At 39.1% G+C, this 13,454-nt stretch overlaps 1 protein-coding gene across 5 annotated transcripts in view; it reads left to right on the top strand.

The window, feature by feature from the left end:
- atf7ip (activating transcription factor 7 interacting protein) overlaps nt 1-13,454 on the top strand; it is a 34,465-nt gene that overhangs the window by 8,416 nt on the left and 12,595 nt on the right. For 4 of the 5 annotated variants that reach the window (XM_034081969.1, XM_034081960.1, XM_034081951.1 and 1 more), the window contains exons 2-5: nt 10,679-10,732; nt 11,650-12,159; nt 12,308-12,845; nt 13,204-13,382. In XM_034081969.1, the coding sequence (XP_033937860.1) occupies nt 11,656-12,159; nt 12,308-12,845; nt 13,204-13,382 (1,221 nt within the window). In that variant the 5' untranslated portion in view covers nt 10,679-10,732; nt 11,650-11,655. Of the gene's footprint in view, nt 1-7,270; nt 7,322-10,678; nt 10,733-11,649; nt 12,160-12,307; nt 12,846-13,203; nt 13,383-13,454 lie in introns of those variants that run through there. The other variant, XM_034081934.2, reaches the window with a different exon arrangement.

Raw genomic sequence — 13,454 nt, 5'->3', positions numbered from 1 at the left:
AAAGCGCACCCAGCTAAATAATCGTATTTTGTCAATTATGCTGTTTTCATAATCGTCGCAAGCCATAATCGTAATCGCGATTAAAATACGATTAATTGCACAGCCCTAGTTTACACACACGCAGCTGCTACATGCATGCTACACACGGCGGGGATGTCGGAGAGAAGCGCTCCAAGGGCAAGGTGTGGTTAAATGTTACCCGTCTCGATGTGGACAATGCTCCTTGCCAATAGTGTTTAGCATGTAAGGGCGGTAACACGAGCAATTTATCTAAACATTTAGCAAAAGTGCACCACATTCAGACGGAGAAATGCACCGGGTTGGACTGTCTTTCTAGTAACTCTGTAGCCCCATCCACGAGTAACTTTTCCACGTCAGGTGTTATGTATGCTAGCAGCAACACACGGAGTTAACACAATTATACAAGCATGGGTTAATGATTAGAGGTAACAGAGTTACTCTTTATTTTGTTAAAGTTTCAGCTATGCTGTTAACAGTTCTGTCATCAGATTATTTAATACGATTTGTTAAAACATTGTTGTTTCTTTTGATGTGAAATATTATTGATTTAATTCATAAAAAGCAATGTTAATTTTGATCGCAATTTTTGTTTAGTTAATTTAATAATACATGTATTTTTGAATCAAGTATTCATCTTTATTTTCTTCATTGTTAGTTTCCACATGCCTAAAACAACCTCAAGCTAAATCTAAAAGTTGATGGCTAAATATGAGCGCTTGAGAAATTGTGCAAGGCATAATAGTCCGAATAATCGATTAATCGTTTCATTAATCGATAGATTAATCGATTATCAAATTAGTCGTTTGTTGCAGCCTAGTTGTCCCATGTATAAATAAAACGTGTTATTCAGCAACCCTTGCAATTTGGGATTTTATTTTTGGTTGGTAGACCTCGGTGAGCTGGTCATTTCAAAAGTAGCTCACCAGCCAAAAAAGTGTGGGCACCCCTGTCCTAGGGCATGAACCAGAGCACTTACAGCTGAGCGCTGAACCGCCACCTTTACTAGACAATGCCGTATTTCATCCCAGCGTGGTATGCTACCTGCAACAGGACAGACCAGATAGACCAGACCTGATTTTGGAGCATTGTCTCCTACACTTTACCATCCTTTACCCAATTCACCCTGCCCGCCACCTCTTCAAACCTCTCCCCTGTGACAGGCCTGACAGGAAGTGCACACACCATAAGCCTGAGGAGCAGCTTTCTCCCTGAAGAAGACATACTGTTGAACGTGGCCTGACACAATGAATAGCACATTGAGTACTGCCTATATTTTGACTTTTTTATATATTGCTTTTGTTTTGCTTTGTATTGTTGTGTTGTACAGTAGTATACTGAAAATAAGGTGTCATATTTATTAAAAGTATTGTCCAGTGTTCAATGAAGCTCGATGCTTCTAGACACTTTAATTTTTATATAATTGTATTTTATATATTTTTATATATTTTATATATTGCTATTTATAGCAATAAGTCAATATTACACAGATGTTTAAAATGACAATGGAATTGTATTGTTAAACAAGATGTTTCCCGTTTCAGATAAAAAAAAAATTAAAAAAAAAAAAAATTCAACATAACAGTGTTTAACATTTCTTTTTTTTACTAAATGGAGCAACACAGTACAGCTTTAAGCAGTCAAAGTCAGCCGTTGTTGTGGTAAAAGGGATTATTTTAGCTGTAACTGCGTAAAGCAGCAGCAGCCATTTTGTGCTGTAGCTTTCACTGCAAGCAATCTATCAAAGGGGAAGGGGTGGGGGATGGGAAAGTGTTGAGTAGTTAGCTTGTTGACCAATTCAAATCATTAAGCTCAGGAAATGTATCTGTTTGTAATGCCAGTTTTTCACTGAAAATGTACAAAACCTTTTTTTTCTCATAAATTCTTTCTATAATGACCAGATGTGGGTTTTGGCAGAGAGAAAAAAGAAGCTTATAACATTTGGCTTGGCCTTTCACAAAAACATCACCATTTTTGCCTATATTTTCATGTAAAAAAACGTCTGAGAAATGTGCCATGGTTAGGCTTAAAAGATGAGTGGTTGCTACAAAGACAGAAATACATTTTGATCGAGTGTTTCCCAGAGAATGCGCTGCTCTTATAGGGCCAGGGATTTCTACCCATTTAGGAGACTAGAGTTCACCGAGAGTGTTTTCCTGTTCCATATTTGCTAAATTGGTTTTCAAGATATAACCAGTGTCCAAATCATTTAAGTTGTTTTTTGTATTTGTCATTTACCTCTATAGCTCCTCCCTTGTTGGTGAGAACCCCCTTCTACTGAAATGGTTTAGTCCATGCTTGGCTGTAGAACTCCAGACAAGCAGACTGCTGGTGTGGGGGAGGGGAATTAGCGCTCGGTGTAAGGCTGTGGACTTCAGCTCTGATTTATTGGTGCTAGCTTTAGCTTATGCAATATGATTTAAACTGTACTTACTCTAAATGTCTTCTTTAGGTTATAAGAGTTTTTACCAGAAAATGTCGTGCATTTAAGTTCTGAAATTACCTAAAATATTACAATTACTTCTGGTAACCTAGGCTACTTTTATTCCATGACTGGTGTTTTATGTTTATACTTTGGTAACATGTATTGTTTTTTGTTGCTTTGATAGTGACATCCCTGGTCTGCGCATGTCTAAAGTAAAATCACTATGTGCTTGCTTGATTCACATAGAAGATTCTGGTTCTGCCTACCCACACCCCCTCCCTATATACCCCTCCGTCCCTCTGCTCAGCTTCTGCTAATATCCATTTGCTCAAAAGCAAAGAAAAAATCTCAGTAGAAATCACGCGTTCAAGTTTAGGCAATGGTAAGCTAAGAAGCAGTGCTTTTGAACGATTGATGAACAGGTTAACTATGTTTCCTTTTAATAGTAATATTTGGTGAGTTTAAATTGTTAACCCTCATGTTTATTTTTGTCATTTCTATACTTAAAACACTGTTAGATTTCACAGATTCGTACAGTGGCCTTAATACAACAGAGGAACTAATTTAGCTTCTAAAATGGATTAAGTGTCTTACATTGAAATCAAAATTCGAAATCACATGTAGAAAGTAATATCTAAGACTAGTCTGGGTTTAGGAAAAAGGTGTGGGGGGGGAAATACCCACCATGAATGTACAAAAGACAGGGATATATATAAGCACGAAACAATGTCACTGGAAGATCAATAATCAACTGCAGCTTGGAATAACTCAAAAGTCTTCATCTTGTTTCCTGCTTTACAAATAGCTGCAAACATGAAGCCGTCTGATGGTATAGGAAGCAAAAGGTGATAGTTTACAGGATTGTGTTCAGAGTTCTTAACACCATAAGTGAGGATAAAATGCAATGGGAGCAAATTACTTTTCCTGACAGTTCACTTAGCTTGTGTGTTTATACATATATTTATGATCGAGCTAATTCCTCATACAGCCTGCATTGGCACCACTTGCTTTATTCTTCCTACCTTGGAGACTGAAGCCTCTCCTTGTATGCATTGAGTGAAAGGCAGGGTATCCCCTTGGTTGTCAGTCCGTTACAGAGCTAACATCTAGACAGCCAACATTTCCACACTCACTACCCTACCCCTGGGCACTGTTTTCAACTGACCTACATGATTATTAACTGTGATCAGAATCTACCCAAAAAAAACATACTGATTACTGAAATCACCGCTTGTAAGTTTGAGGTGCAATCAGTAATAATAATAATGCATTTTATTTATATAGCGCTTTTCACAACTCAAAGATGCTTAATAGTAGTAACGGAGTGAATATAAATATGGACTAGTCTGACCATTATTATACTTTGAGCATGTCTCGGGAGAACGGTCGACCAAGTAATGTTCGAATCAAATCAATAAAATAATAATATGAATTCCTTTTTTAAAATAGGAAAACAAAACCAAATGTTTACAGCCAGCGCATGTATTTAGCCCTGATTGGTGGAACAGCTTCGTAAGCAGGCAACGTGCAACATTTGAACGCAAAATTAGCTTTTTCATTAACCCTAAACCTCCAATTCAATGTCCAGGTGAGAACTACACCTGGACCTGCACATAGGAATAACTCGTAGGTTGCTGCCACACCATGTCCCTTTGTTGTTCTAGCTATGGCAAGCTCTATTGGCTGTGTGTCGCTGTGCAGAGTGGACCAGGTGGCCATTTTGAGATTCAGTGAATCCAGATGCAGTCAGTGAGTGTGGGGGAGGGGAGGACTGCGCACTGTGCGCAGAAATTTTGGAATGCATGATCTGCTCTTACGGTCTGACAGTTTCTTTCCACTCAGTATTTAGCCTGCATACAAAAATGTCTAATATTATACAACTGTTAAAGTTTTTTTTAATCTTAGGACCACCAGCATCCATATTACTTTATGTTGGAAAACAGCAAAAGTATAAGGTTTACTGTTTGGCATTTGTGTTGAAGCAGTAACTGCAGCCTGAAAGAAAGAAAACAAGTATTTTATTACCAGGTTATCTACATGTAGGTTCATAAAACATTAAGCAGTTCTGAATGCATGTGAGGTAAAAAAAAAAAAAGTATTTAGTTTAGTTTACTCTTCAGTCATAGCTTAGAAAACAGTGAAGCTAAACAAGGATTTAGAGCAAAATGACCAAGATAAACATTATCTCTTTTAGGTGTCAGATATAGATCCATATACCTATCCAGTATGCAGATACTCTCCTTTTTTCTTAGGAGGCGGGGTTTGTTACTGGATCTGCTCAGCCTGTGCTCAGCATGCTGCTCGAAGCAGCGCTGGTGGCCATTTTGTGTTTCTGCAGTAACAGAAATGAGGGCAGTTCAAAGAATGCACTGCATGTTTTTTTTTATTTACTTCCACAACAGGGCTTTTAATAATAGCAGATGAAAGTTGCAAACAAGTTGATTGTAGTAACGCATTACATGTCCAGTCTAATATAATCGTTTCTGTTTTAAATCCCAAAGTCAAATCAGGAAATTACTTAAAATAAACAATTTTCTAAAGAAATACACTGGAAAAAACGTATATAAGAAAAAGTTATAATTCACAAAATACGTTTTTAGGTGGGTTTATTGTTCCCCTTGAGAAAGCAACCACCCCCGTTTGGAATGGTTCAGTCTGCTTTACAGCAATCCTTCCTGCTGTGGGAGAGACAGGGCGGGAGAGGCTGCTAACTGTGTCAACCAGGGCTCTAATTTCATGCTGTGCGTAGCTAGCACAGGGCTGGGTGCCTAAAACCAAAATGTATTGCAAGTAAATAAAAAAACGTGGTATATCTTTTACTGAGACAATCTTTAAATCTCCAATGTGGTCATTAAGTCAAGAATGACAGGTGGTTACATTTGTTATATGAAATGAAAATTGGATTTTTACAAAAGAAAATCATAAACAAAAATCACAGTAAACAAAAACTAGTGATTAAGCACATTTTCAAATGAAGTTTGACTATCGATTACTTGAACCATTGTTCCTTGTATCTAGTTTGTTTTTAACGCCCCTCCCCCACCCACCCACCCACCCCTCCCTCCCTCGATCACCCCTCCCCCACCCACCCCTCCCCCTACCAGAATGGTTGAGTCCATGTTTGACTTCAAGAGGTTGTGAGAGGAAGAGAGAGGGTGTGTGTGTATGTATGTGTGTGAGAGAGAGAGAGACAGAGAGATGGGGGAGGGTGGGTGCAGCTGCCTCTTGAGTGTGCTGTGTGAGTGCAGTTTAGCGCTGGCTGCGTGCTGCTAGCTAGGCCCTGACTTTAGTGCACGTTGTTCTGCTTTGTCATGTTAAACTGACTTCATTTGTTTTACATGTTATACCTGCTTAAGTTTGATGGCACATGTAATAAGTTGTTATCTTTTTATTTTGTTTCTCATTGTCCCCCTCCAAATTGTCATAGCAACAGCATAAACATATACGGGATTGTGTATAAATAAATATCTCCAAAGCCTGTGTTTTTATCGAATCAGTATTCACATATCATTTATAGAGCAAGAGACATTCTTAAAGGTGGATAGACTGTATAGCGGGATTTTTTTCTGGGGATTAAAGGAGGACTTGGTTTTGAGCTACTTCAACTTTAAACATTAAAGATGACTTTAAAACCCTCAATGCCAGTGTATTAGCAATTTCCATCAAGAACTGAGGAAACCTGCTGTGGATTACCTCACCGTTGGAAATAAAAAGGGATCCCAGCCAGAGGGATCCTTGGGTTTTTCTTTTTTCTTCCTGCAGCTTAACAGCAACTGTTAGCATAAGCACAATATACACGAGGGTAGATATGCAATATCATATGACATTGTCAGTAAGCTTTGGTCCAAAGTCGTGAAGTAATTTAGGGGATAGTTGACTGATGCGACGTGGTGAGCAGCGGCACGTGTGCCCGGTTTAATAATAATACATTGGATTTTATTGCGCTTTTCCTTATGCTCAAAGACGCTTTACATAAAACAAGTTGGTGCATTTAGTGCACAGCCCCTCCAGGGACTATGTTATATGTTTTCGGTTCAGACAAATTATCTCTAAGTTTCAGAGGACAGGGGAGGCAAAATACATTTGAATGGAAAGAGTTTATTTACAGCAGTGTCAGGGTTTCTTATTTTGACTTTAGTTTAACTGTTGAGAAGAATGTTATAGCACAAGCAGACGACTTGCAACAATGCTATGTAAATGGATCTTTGAAAAATAGTTTTATATTTTAACCTAATGGGTGGGGAAAATAATAAACATTAAGGTCAAGTGCTGCAGTATTCCTGTTTTGTAGTGTTGTCCTTGATCTTTTTCTTTATCATTAACCTTTACTTGCCTATGGTGTTTTTTTAGATAGGAAAGTTCCCCCTTCCTCTTACCCGAATGGTTTAGTCCGTGCTGGCTGTAGATTTCCATACTGTGGACTAGTTTGTGCTAGAGTTGGGGGATGGGTGTTGCCAAGCAACAATCATTGCAGTGTACTTCCCCTCAGTCTGTGCGCTGCTAGCTAGGGCTGCTGTTGAAATCACCACGCTGTAGTTAAAAAATGTTTTACCCACAAGATTTGTATAAAGATGTGACCTTCAAATATATTATGCAGTTGATATAGGAAAGAAAACGTTTTATATAATGCTCTGTCAGGAGTTAGGAACAGACTTTTCTTTTTATAGGTTAAATTGTTTTCTATTCTAGGCTCATGTAGGCAACACATCCTTAATAGCACAAACCCCCCATCCCCCCCTCCCCCCTCCCCCCATTAACAAGATGGACTAGTCCTAAATGAGCCCCTCCTCATTTCTTTTGTGTTCCTTCTGGCCTCCCAGCCTGCTTCCACAACCAACAAATACATGGAAGGCCTCAATCCCACACATACTGCTAAAGGTTGATTTTTTTTTTCTCTGTTTTAAAGCATGTTTAACATTTCTGTCTGTCATTTGAAAGTAACTCAATGTTTGTCATTGCATCCTCACTCTTGTTCTGAATTAGATTGTGATACTTACTCAGTGCTATGCTAGTCATAGTACATTGAGCTTTGGCTTGTTGTTAATGTTTATTGTGAGTTGTTTTTTTAACACGAAACATAACTTTCAGTCTTTCTTTGTGTTTCTAGGAGTTTACTGTAAATGAATTCCAATGTAGCTGACAATGGAAAATACATGTTAGCCACAGTGCTGTGCGCGATAGCAGTGTTGCGCATGCTATTCAAACATTGTTTGAACCTGGTTGCACTTGAATCTTTAGGCTCAGGATCAGGATCTGAAGATGTTAATTTTAGTCATGCCTGTTCTGTGTACAACATGTGAAGTATGTATTTATAGCAGTGTCAACATATTTGTAGTTGTGTGATATTTCTGTTTGTATGATAATCTCATAAATGTCACACATGTTTAAAGCGTATTCAGTGCTAACAATCGTTTGGTCGGCCAGTCTGGCAACACATAAACTCATTATGGTCCGAAGCTTTTGTCAGCTTTTTGCCAAGATCAGGGCATCTATTAATCATCACAAACATATTGTAGATTTATACGGGTCAAAGAAGCCACTACACGTAAGAGTCGATAGGAACCATCAAAATGGTGCTCCAATTCTTTTTTTGCCTGAAGTGGGCTTAATTGCTCTGCTGGTTGACACACAGGGCCAGTGTAGATATGTTTATTAAACTTGCCTGTTGCTGTGTATTTATTCATGCACCACTTTGTTTCACTCGCATTTAGTTTTATATTTTGGTGATAAATTCCCTTTATCGATTGTAGCATAATGCATTTCCAAACAAAAGTTTAAAAATGGATTGGTGTCACGTACTAATCAAATGTAAAAGTACCTAGGAATAACTGGTATCAGGGACGCTGCCTCATTAAAAACATAACACCACCTGGATGCTGTTATTGGAAGGCCTACAAGTTTTGGCAAGTTGCACATGTACCGCACAATAAGTGACTTTTACTTTTGGGTTTGTGTTCTATTTTCATATTGTCTTCTGAGAAGCTTTGAATCTGGATGAGGGGTTTCATCTCCATGAACCCATTTTCAACCATTAATGTGATATGTTTTTCCCCAAAGAGAAAGTTTTCATCTTCCTCTTCACCTTGTGGTAGGAATGCCAAGTTTGTTTTTAGCTTGGCATTACGGAGGCTTAACTTTACTGTGTTCCTGCTGCAGGGCTGACTCCCTGGTCCCCCAGTTCTCCAATTGTTTTAATTTTGAGAGACCTGCAACTTTGTGACATACGATTAGCAACTACATGGCTAGTCACTTGGTGTTGAAATAGTGTGTTGCAGAGGCAAACTTCTCATACAATAACAAGCACCGATGTTGCATCGTGAAGGAAAGTAGTTGTTATAACCCAGAGAGACAATGGACATCTCTCATTGTCACCTGATTCCTCCAGCGTCACATGACGGCACATGAAAAAAAATCTTCTCACGTATGGTATCACATATTCAGACATAACATTTGACACATTAGTGAACAAAAAGGTTATCTGGGCTAGGAATACAATTTGGAAATGAATATTCCTATGTGCTTATCATGCTGTCTGGAGTGTTAAAGTACGAGTGGGGATCTGTGTGCATCTATGCTGTTTAGGTTAATTGAGTAGGCATTTTAATTTTGAAGACTTTTAGATATAACTTGAGTTGCGCAGTTAATGCCACACCCAGCCTGTGCATACTGATCCCATCGCATAATGGTTGTCTTCTGCATTACTCAAGAGTCTCCGAGGTTCAGCAGTGCACTCACTTACATAGCTACAGAAAGCTTTCTATAAGCTTGACATAAAAATGCGTGCTATTGCTTGGAATGCTGCTTTTGTAGATACTGTACATATAATCTATACCATTAAACAGGACTCAAACATAACTGCCTATATATAAGAAAGGTCGCGAAGTGCAACTAAAAAGTCTGAGGATTAGCTATAGCATTTTTCTACAGAGCTGAATAAAGAGATACATATCACTCTCTAATAATGTTTAACTTAGATATAAAATCCAATTTGTTTAATCAAATATAATTTATACTACATTTTGTTTGCATTGTCAACATTCTTAAGCATCTGGCTTTATAGAACATTTTATTAATCAGGGTTGTGCTGCAACCTGATGACTGACAGAGAATACAGTTCAGCTAGCTTCTGAGAGCTCAGTCTGGCAGCAAACAGCAGAGCTGACGGCCATTTTGAGTTACTGCACTGAAACCAGGCGCAGCAAATGAGGCCGTAGGAAGGGGGAGGGGGAACTGTGCACTGCGCAGTGTGCAATAACATGGGAATGTTATATGTACCAGTTATCGTGCTTGCAACGCTCTTTATTTATTGATTAATATCTGATAATGCTACCTTTTTGCATGCTGCTTTCCTAGGTCAAGTTTAATGCAACTTTGCAGAAATATTTTCTCACTAGTTTTTACATCAGGGATTGTTACCAATGCAGGAAGCATTGTAGCTGGTATGAAAGCAGAGAAGGAGATATGTGTATGCGCAAGCAACTTCAGAGTGCTGCTGAGTTTTACTGTGTAAAGTCAGTCCAGATCAGTCTCCTGAGTGAAGTTGTATTTTCTTTATGCACGTGACAACCTGCCAAGTTGCAAAAATAGTACGCATAGCTAATTCAAATATGTTGGAGATCGAGGCCTTCAGATGGCTCTGTTAGCAATGCGGTAACAGTAAAACGAACACACTTTACGGTGTGAAGCGGAAGCAGCTCTGACCAGATAAGATTTGAGCGGTTATGTGAAGGATAAGCGGCTTTGTGTTCTGTTCCTTGGCTTATACCAACAGACAGATTTAACTAGTATCTAGAATATGTCTGCTTTTTGTTGTTAACGCTGATTGTTGTGGACCAACTGCGGCATGGGAAAACCTCTCCTGCAGTTTGAGGCCTCGTACTGTCCGTTCTGTCTGGAATCTTTTTCTTCTTCACCTTTTTGTGTGATTGGTTAACGTGTCACGTCTTGAATTGGGATCCCTTTACCTGCTGTTTGGCTTGGAGAAATAGTTGAATCACTTTGTTTTGGCAACATTCTCAGAAAATACCTAATCGTTCGATATATACTTGTCTTTAATGTCTATGGGTTCATTCTAAATAAATAAAACAGTGAGGTTTGCTGAAATGTAAAGTAACCCTCAAATACATTCATCTCCTTTTTTGAAGTCTTTTAAGGGCTCGGTTACAGTTCCTATTTTGAATAGTTATGGTACATAAACTGTACTAAAAAAAATCTCTCCCTCTTTTTTTCTCTCAGGTTTTCGAAAGAATTTGGTGGTAAACCCAAGAGGAAGAACCTTTCGGGTTGAAGGTGAGTTACTGACAGATTATTTCAATAATTTCTGTTGCCTTTTGTTTTATATCACAGCAACTCCATTTCGCTACTCAGTGTAAATTGTGATTTTAACTTTTCACTTTCTCCCGAAGCACACATATTCATCATCATTTTGTCTGACTCTCATACAATCTAATTGTAATCATCACATTCATATGTGCATATGAGATGAATATTGAATAAACATGTATACAATCTCATAACTAGCCTCAACACTACAATGTAAGAAACATTCAAATATATGTAAGGAAAATCCTCCTGGTTTTGCATAACCTCTTAACTGCTGCCGACACAGCCTCTAAACGCCTGTTCTGATTGGCTGAAGATTGAACCAATAGGAACGTGGGGGGATGGGAGGCAGATTTGGGTTGCTGCTTTTAACTTCAATGTAATTTCTAGTCTCTGAATCAGGGGTTTAGGTAAACATGAAATCAACCGGTTAATCGAAAGAAATTAAGAAAAAATGAATTGGAGAGATCAGTTAAAGCTTTAATCACTGACATTAAAAAGCCTTTCTTGCTTAGTGAGCTGCACCTTAACTGCACCCCCCATAGAACAGATATACCAAAAGGTGTTCACACATGAAGGTTCGGTCTAAATTTGTCACATTTTAGTAAAGAAACAGACTGTCGGGAACTGACCAGTTTTGGAATCATATCTTGGTGACAGGAGAACCTTCTAGAAAAGAACAAACAATAAAGCCAAAGGGCTCAACAGAGACCTCTAGTGTTTGCTCTGAAGCTCCGCAGCCATTTCTCCCCTATGCAGTGCGTTAAGTCCAGGGCAGGTTCATAAGCGATAGACACTATGCTGCTTCCTATTGCAGCTAGCAATAGGGGTTTATAGATCTTAACCACATATTTAACATTGTAATATCTCCTTTCACTCCACAGGCAGCGATGGAACTTGTTGTGACCGAGGAGAAGAAGAAGATATTCCGTGCTAGGAAAACTATGAAGATCAGTGACCGACAGCAACTGGAGACCCTTCACAGCACTTTGTTGACAGCAGCTGCGGGGATGTCCGAAACTGCTTCGCCACCTCTAATGAATGGCACGCACAAGGAGGATGGACAAAAAGCAGGGTCCAAAGAGCCAAGCAACGCCTCAGACTCAGGCTCCCCTCAAGCTGCATCCCCTGCTTCTCCGTCTACTTTCCTTTCCCTAAATCTGTCTCCTTCACCTTCCTCTTCACAAAGTTCAAAGGCTAAGGATGAAATGTGTAGTCCTTCCACATCTCCATTCCACTCCTTGAACTTAGAACTCAAAAAGATTGAGGAGGAAAAGTCCAAGAAAGGTTCGTCTTTGTCCTCATCAAAGGAATCCGTTCCAGTATCCTCTGCAGAATCTAAGGAAAACAAGGAAAAAGAATCTGAGGTGACACCGGCCCTGGAAAAGGAAGAGGTAAATGCTTACGTTTTTTCCCCGACATTGTCTCATAGGGCTTTATTCAAGATTTTGCTCAGACAACCAACGTTAATGTTGAGGTGTGGATAGATTGAGAATCCAAAAATCAAGTAAGTAACCAATGGTTTATTTTGTTCTTCGCCAGGATGACAAAACTACAACAAAGGACCCCGCTAAGGATTTGCAAAAGGATTCGGTTGAAGGTTTGGCTCCATGTTTGCCCCCTCCAGGATCTAACTGCACAGATCCAATGGATACAGACACTACAAAGGCCAAGGACACTGAGGCGCCCACAACCAAAACGAAGGTTGAAAAGCCTTCTTGCCCCAAAACTACCACTTCTGATTCCCCAAATACTTCTCCTTCCTCATCTCAACCAGCTTCCTCTTCCAACAATATAAAACAAGACAAGGATGTCAAAAAGGATGATGGGAAAAAAGTAAAGGTTGAAAAGGAGGATGGGAAGAAAGGAAAGGTTGAAAAGGAGAATGGGAAAAACGTAAAGGGTGAAAAGGAGAATGGGAAAAACGTAAAGGGTGAAAAGGAGGCTGCTAAGAAAGGATCAATGAATGAGGAAAAGATGGATGTGGATATAGTGAAAGTAGAGACCAAAAAGGAAAAAACTGATGTTGGAAAAACCAAAAAAACATCTCGGCCATCTTCCACTCCACCATCTAATACAGGTATGAGAGAGCGAATTGCACCAATCTTCCTGATAGCTTCAAGATAATTTCTCTACATTGATATAGGGTATGAACCACAAGCAGTTATATTAGACATGTCATTTATTATTGTATAAATGCAGACCTTGTTCTTGTACCATTGTAGACTTGGAATGTAAGGCAATGGAAAGGCTTTCTGTTAAATATGTGTTGTCTACAATCCGAAGCCTGGATATATGTTTTAGAAATAAGTTTTGCATAGGGTGACTGAGACATCCTTAAAATAGATAAGTGCCAGAAAGCAAATCAATATAAAGTATTTAGGGAAATTAAAAGCTCACATCGAATAACAGATCTCTTTTTCCTTAATTTCCCAAAGTGCAAGAGGAAAAGGGCTCCACCTCCGGACTGAAGCGCACTTTATCAGAGGGATCTCAAAATGATGTAGAAGCCGTGAAACGTGAGGGGAAGAGACCCAAAGTGGAGCGTGAGGAGTTGGAGGCACAACTGGAATTTAAATTTACTACAAAGGCTGGCAGTCACGATAAACTTGAAAAGGTTTGCACCTACCCTGATACACATCATGTTTTCTCTTCAGTCAAAGTGAACTTTCCTTGGAAACCAATGGAT

This window comes from Pseudochaenichthys georgianus, chromosome 1 (genome assembly GCF_902827115.2).
Source record: "Pseudochaenichthys georgianus chromosome 1, fPseGeo1.2, whole genome shotgun sequence".
Lineage (NCBI taxonomy): Eukaryota > Metazoa > Chordata > Actinopteri > Perciformes > Channichthyidae > Pseudochaenichthys > Pseudochaenichthys georgianus.
The sequence above is the reverse complement of the archived record's forward strand: the minus strand, read 5'-3'. Positions and strand labels throughout refer to the sequence as shown.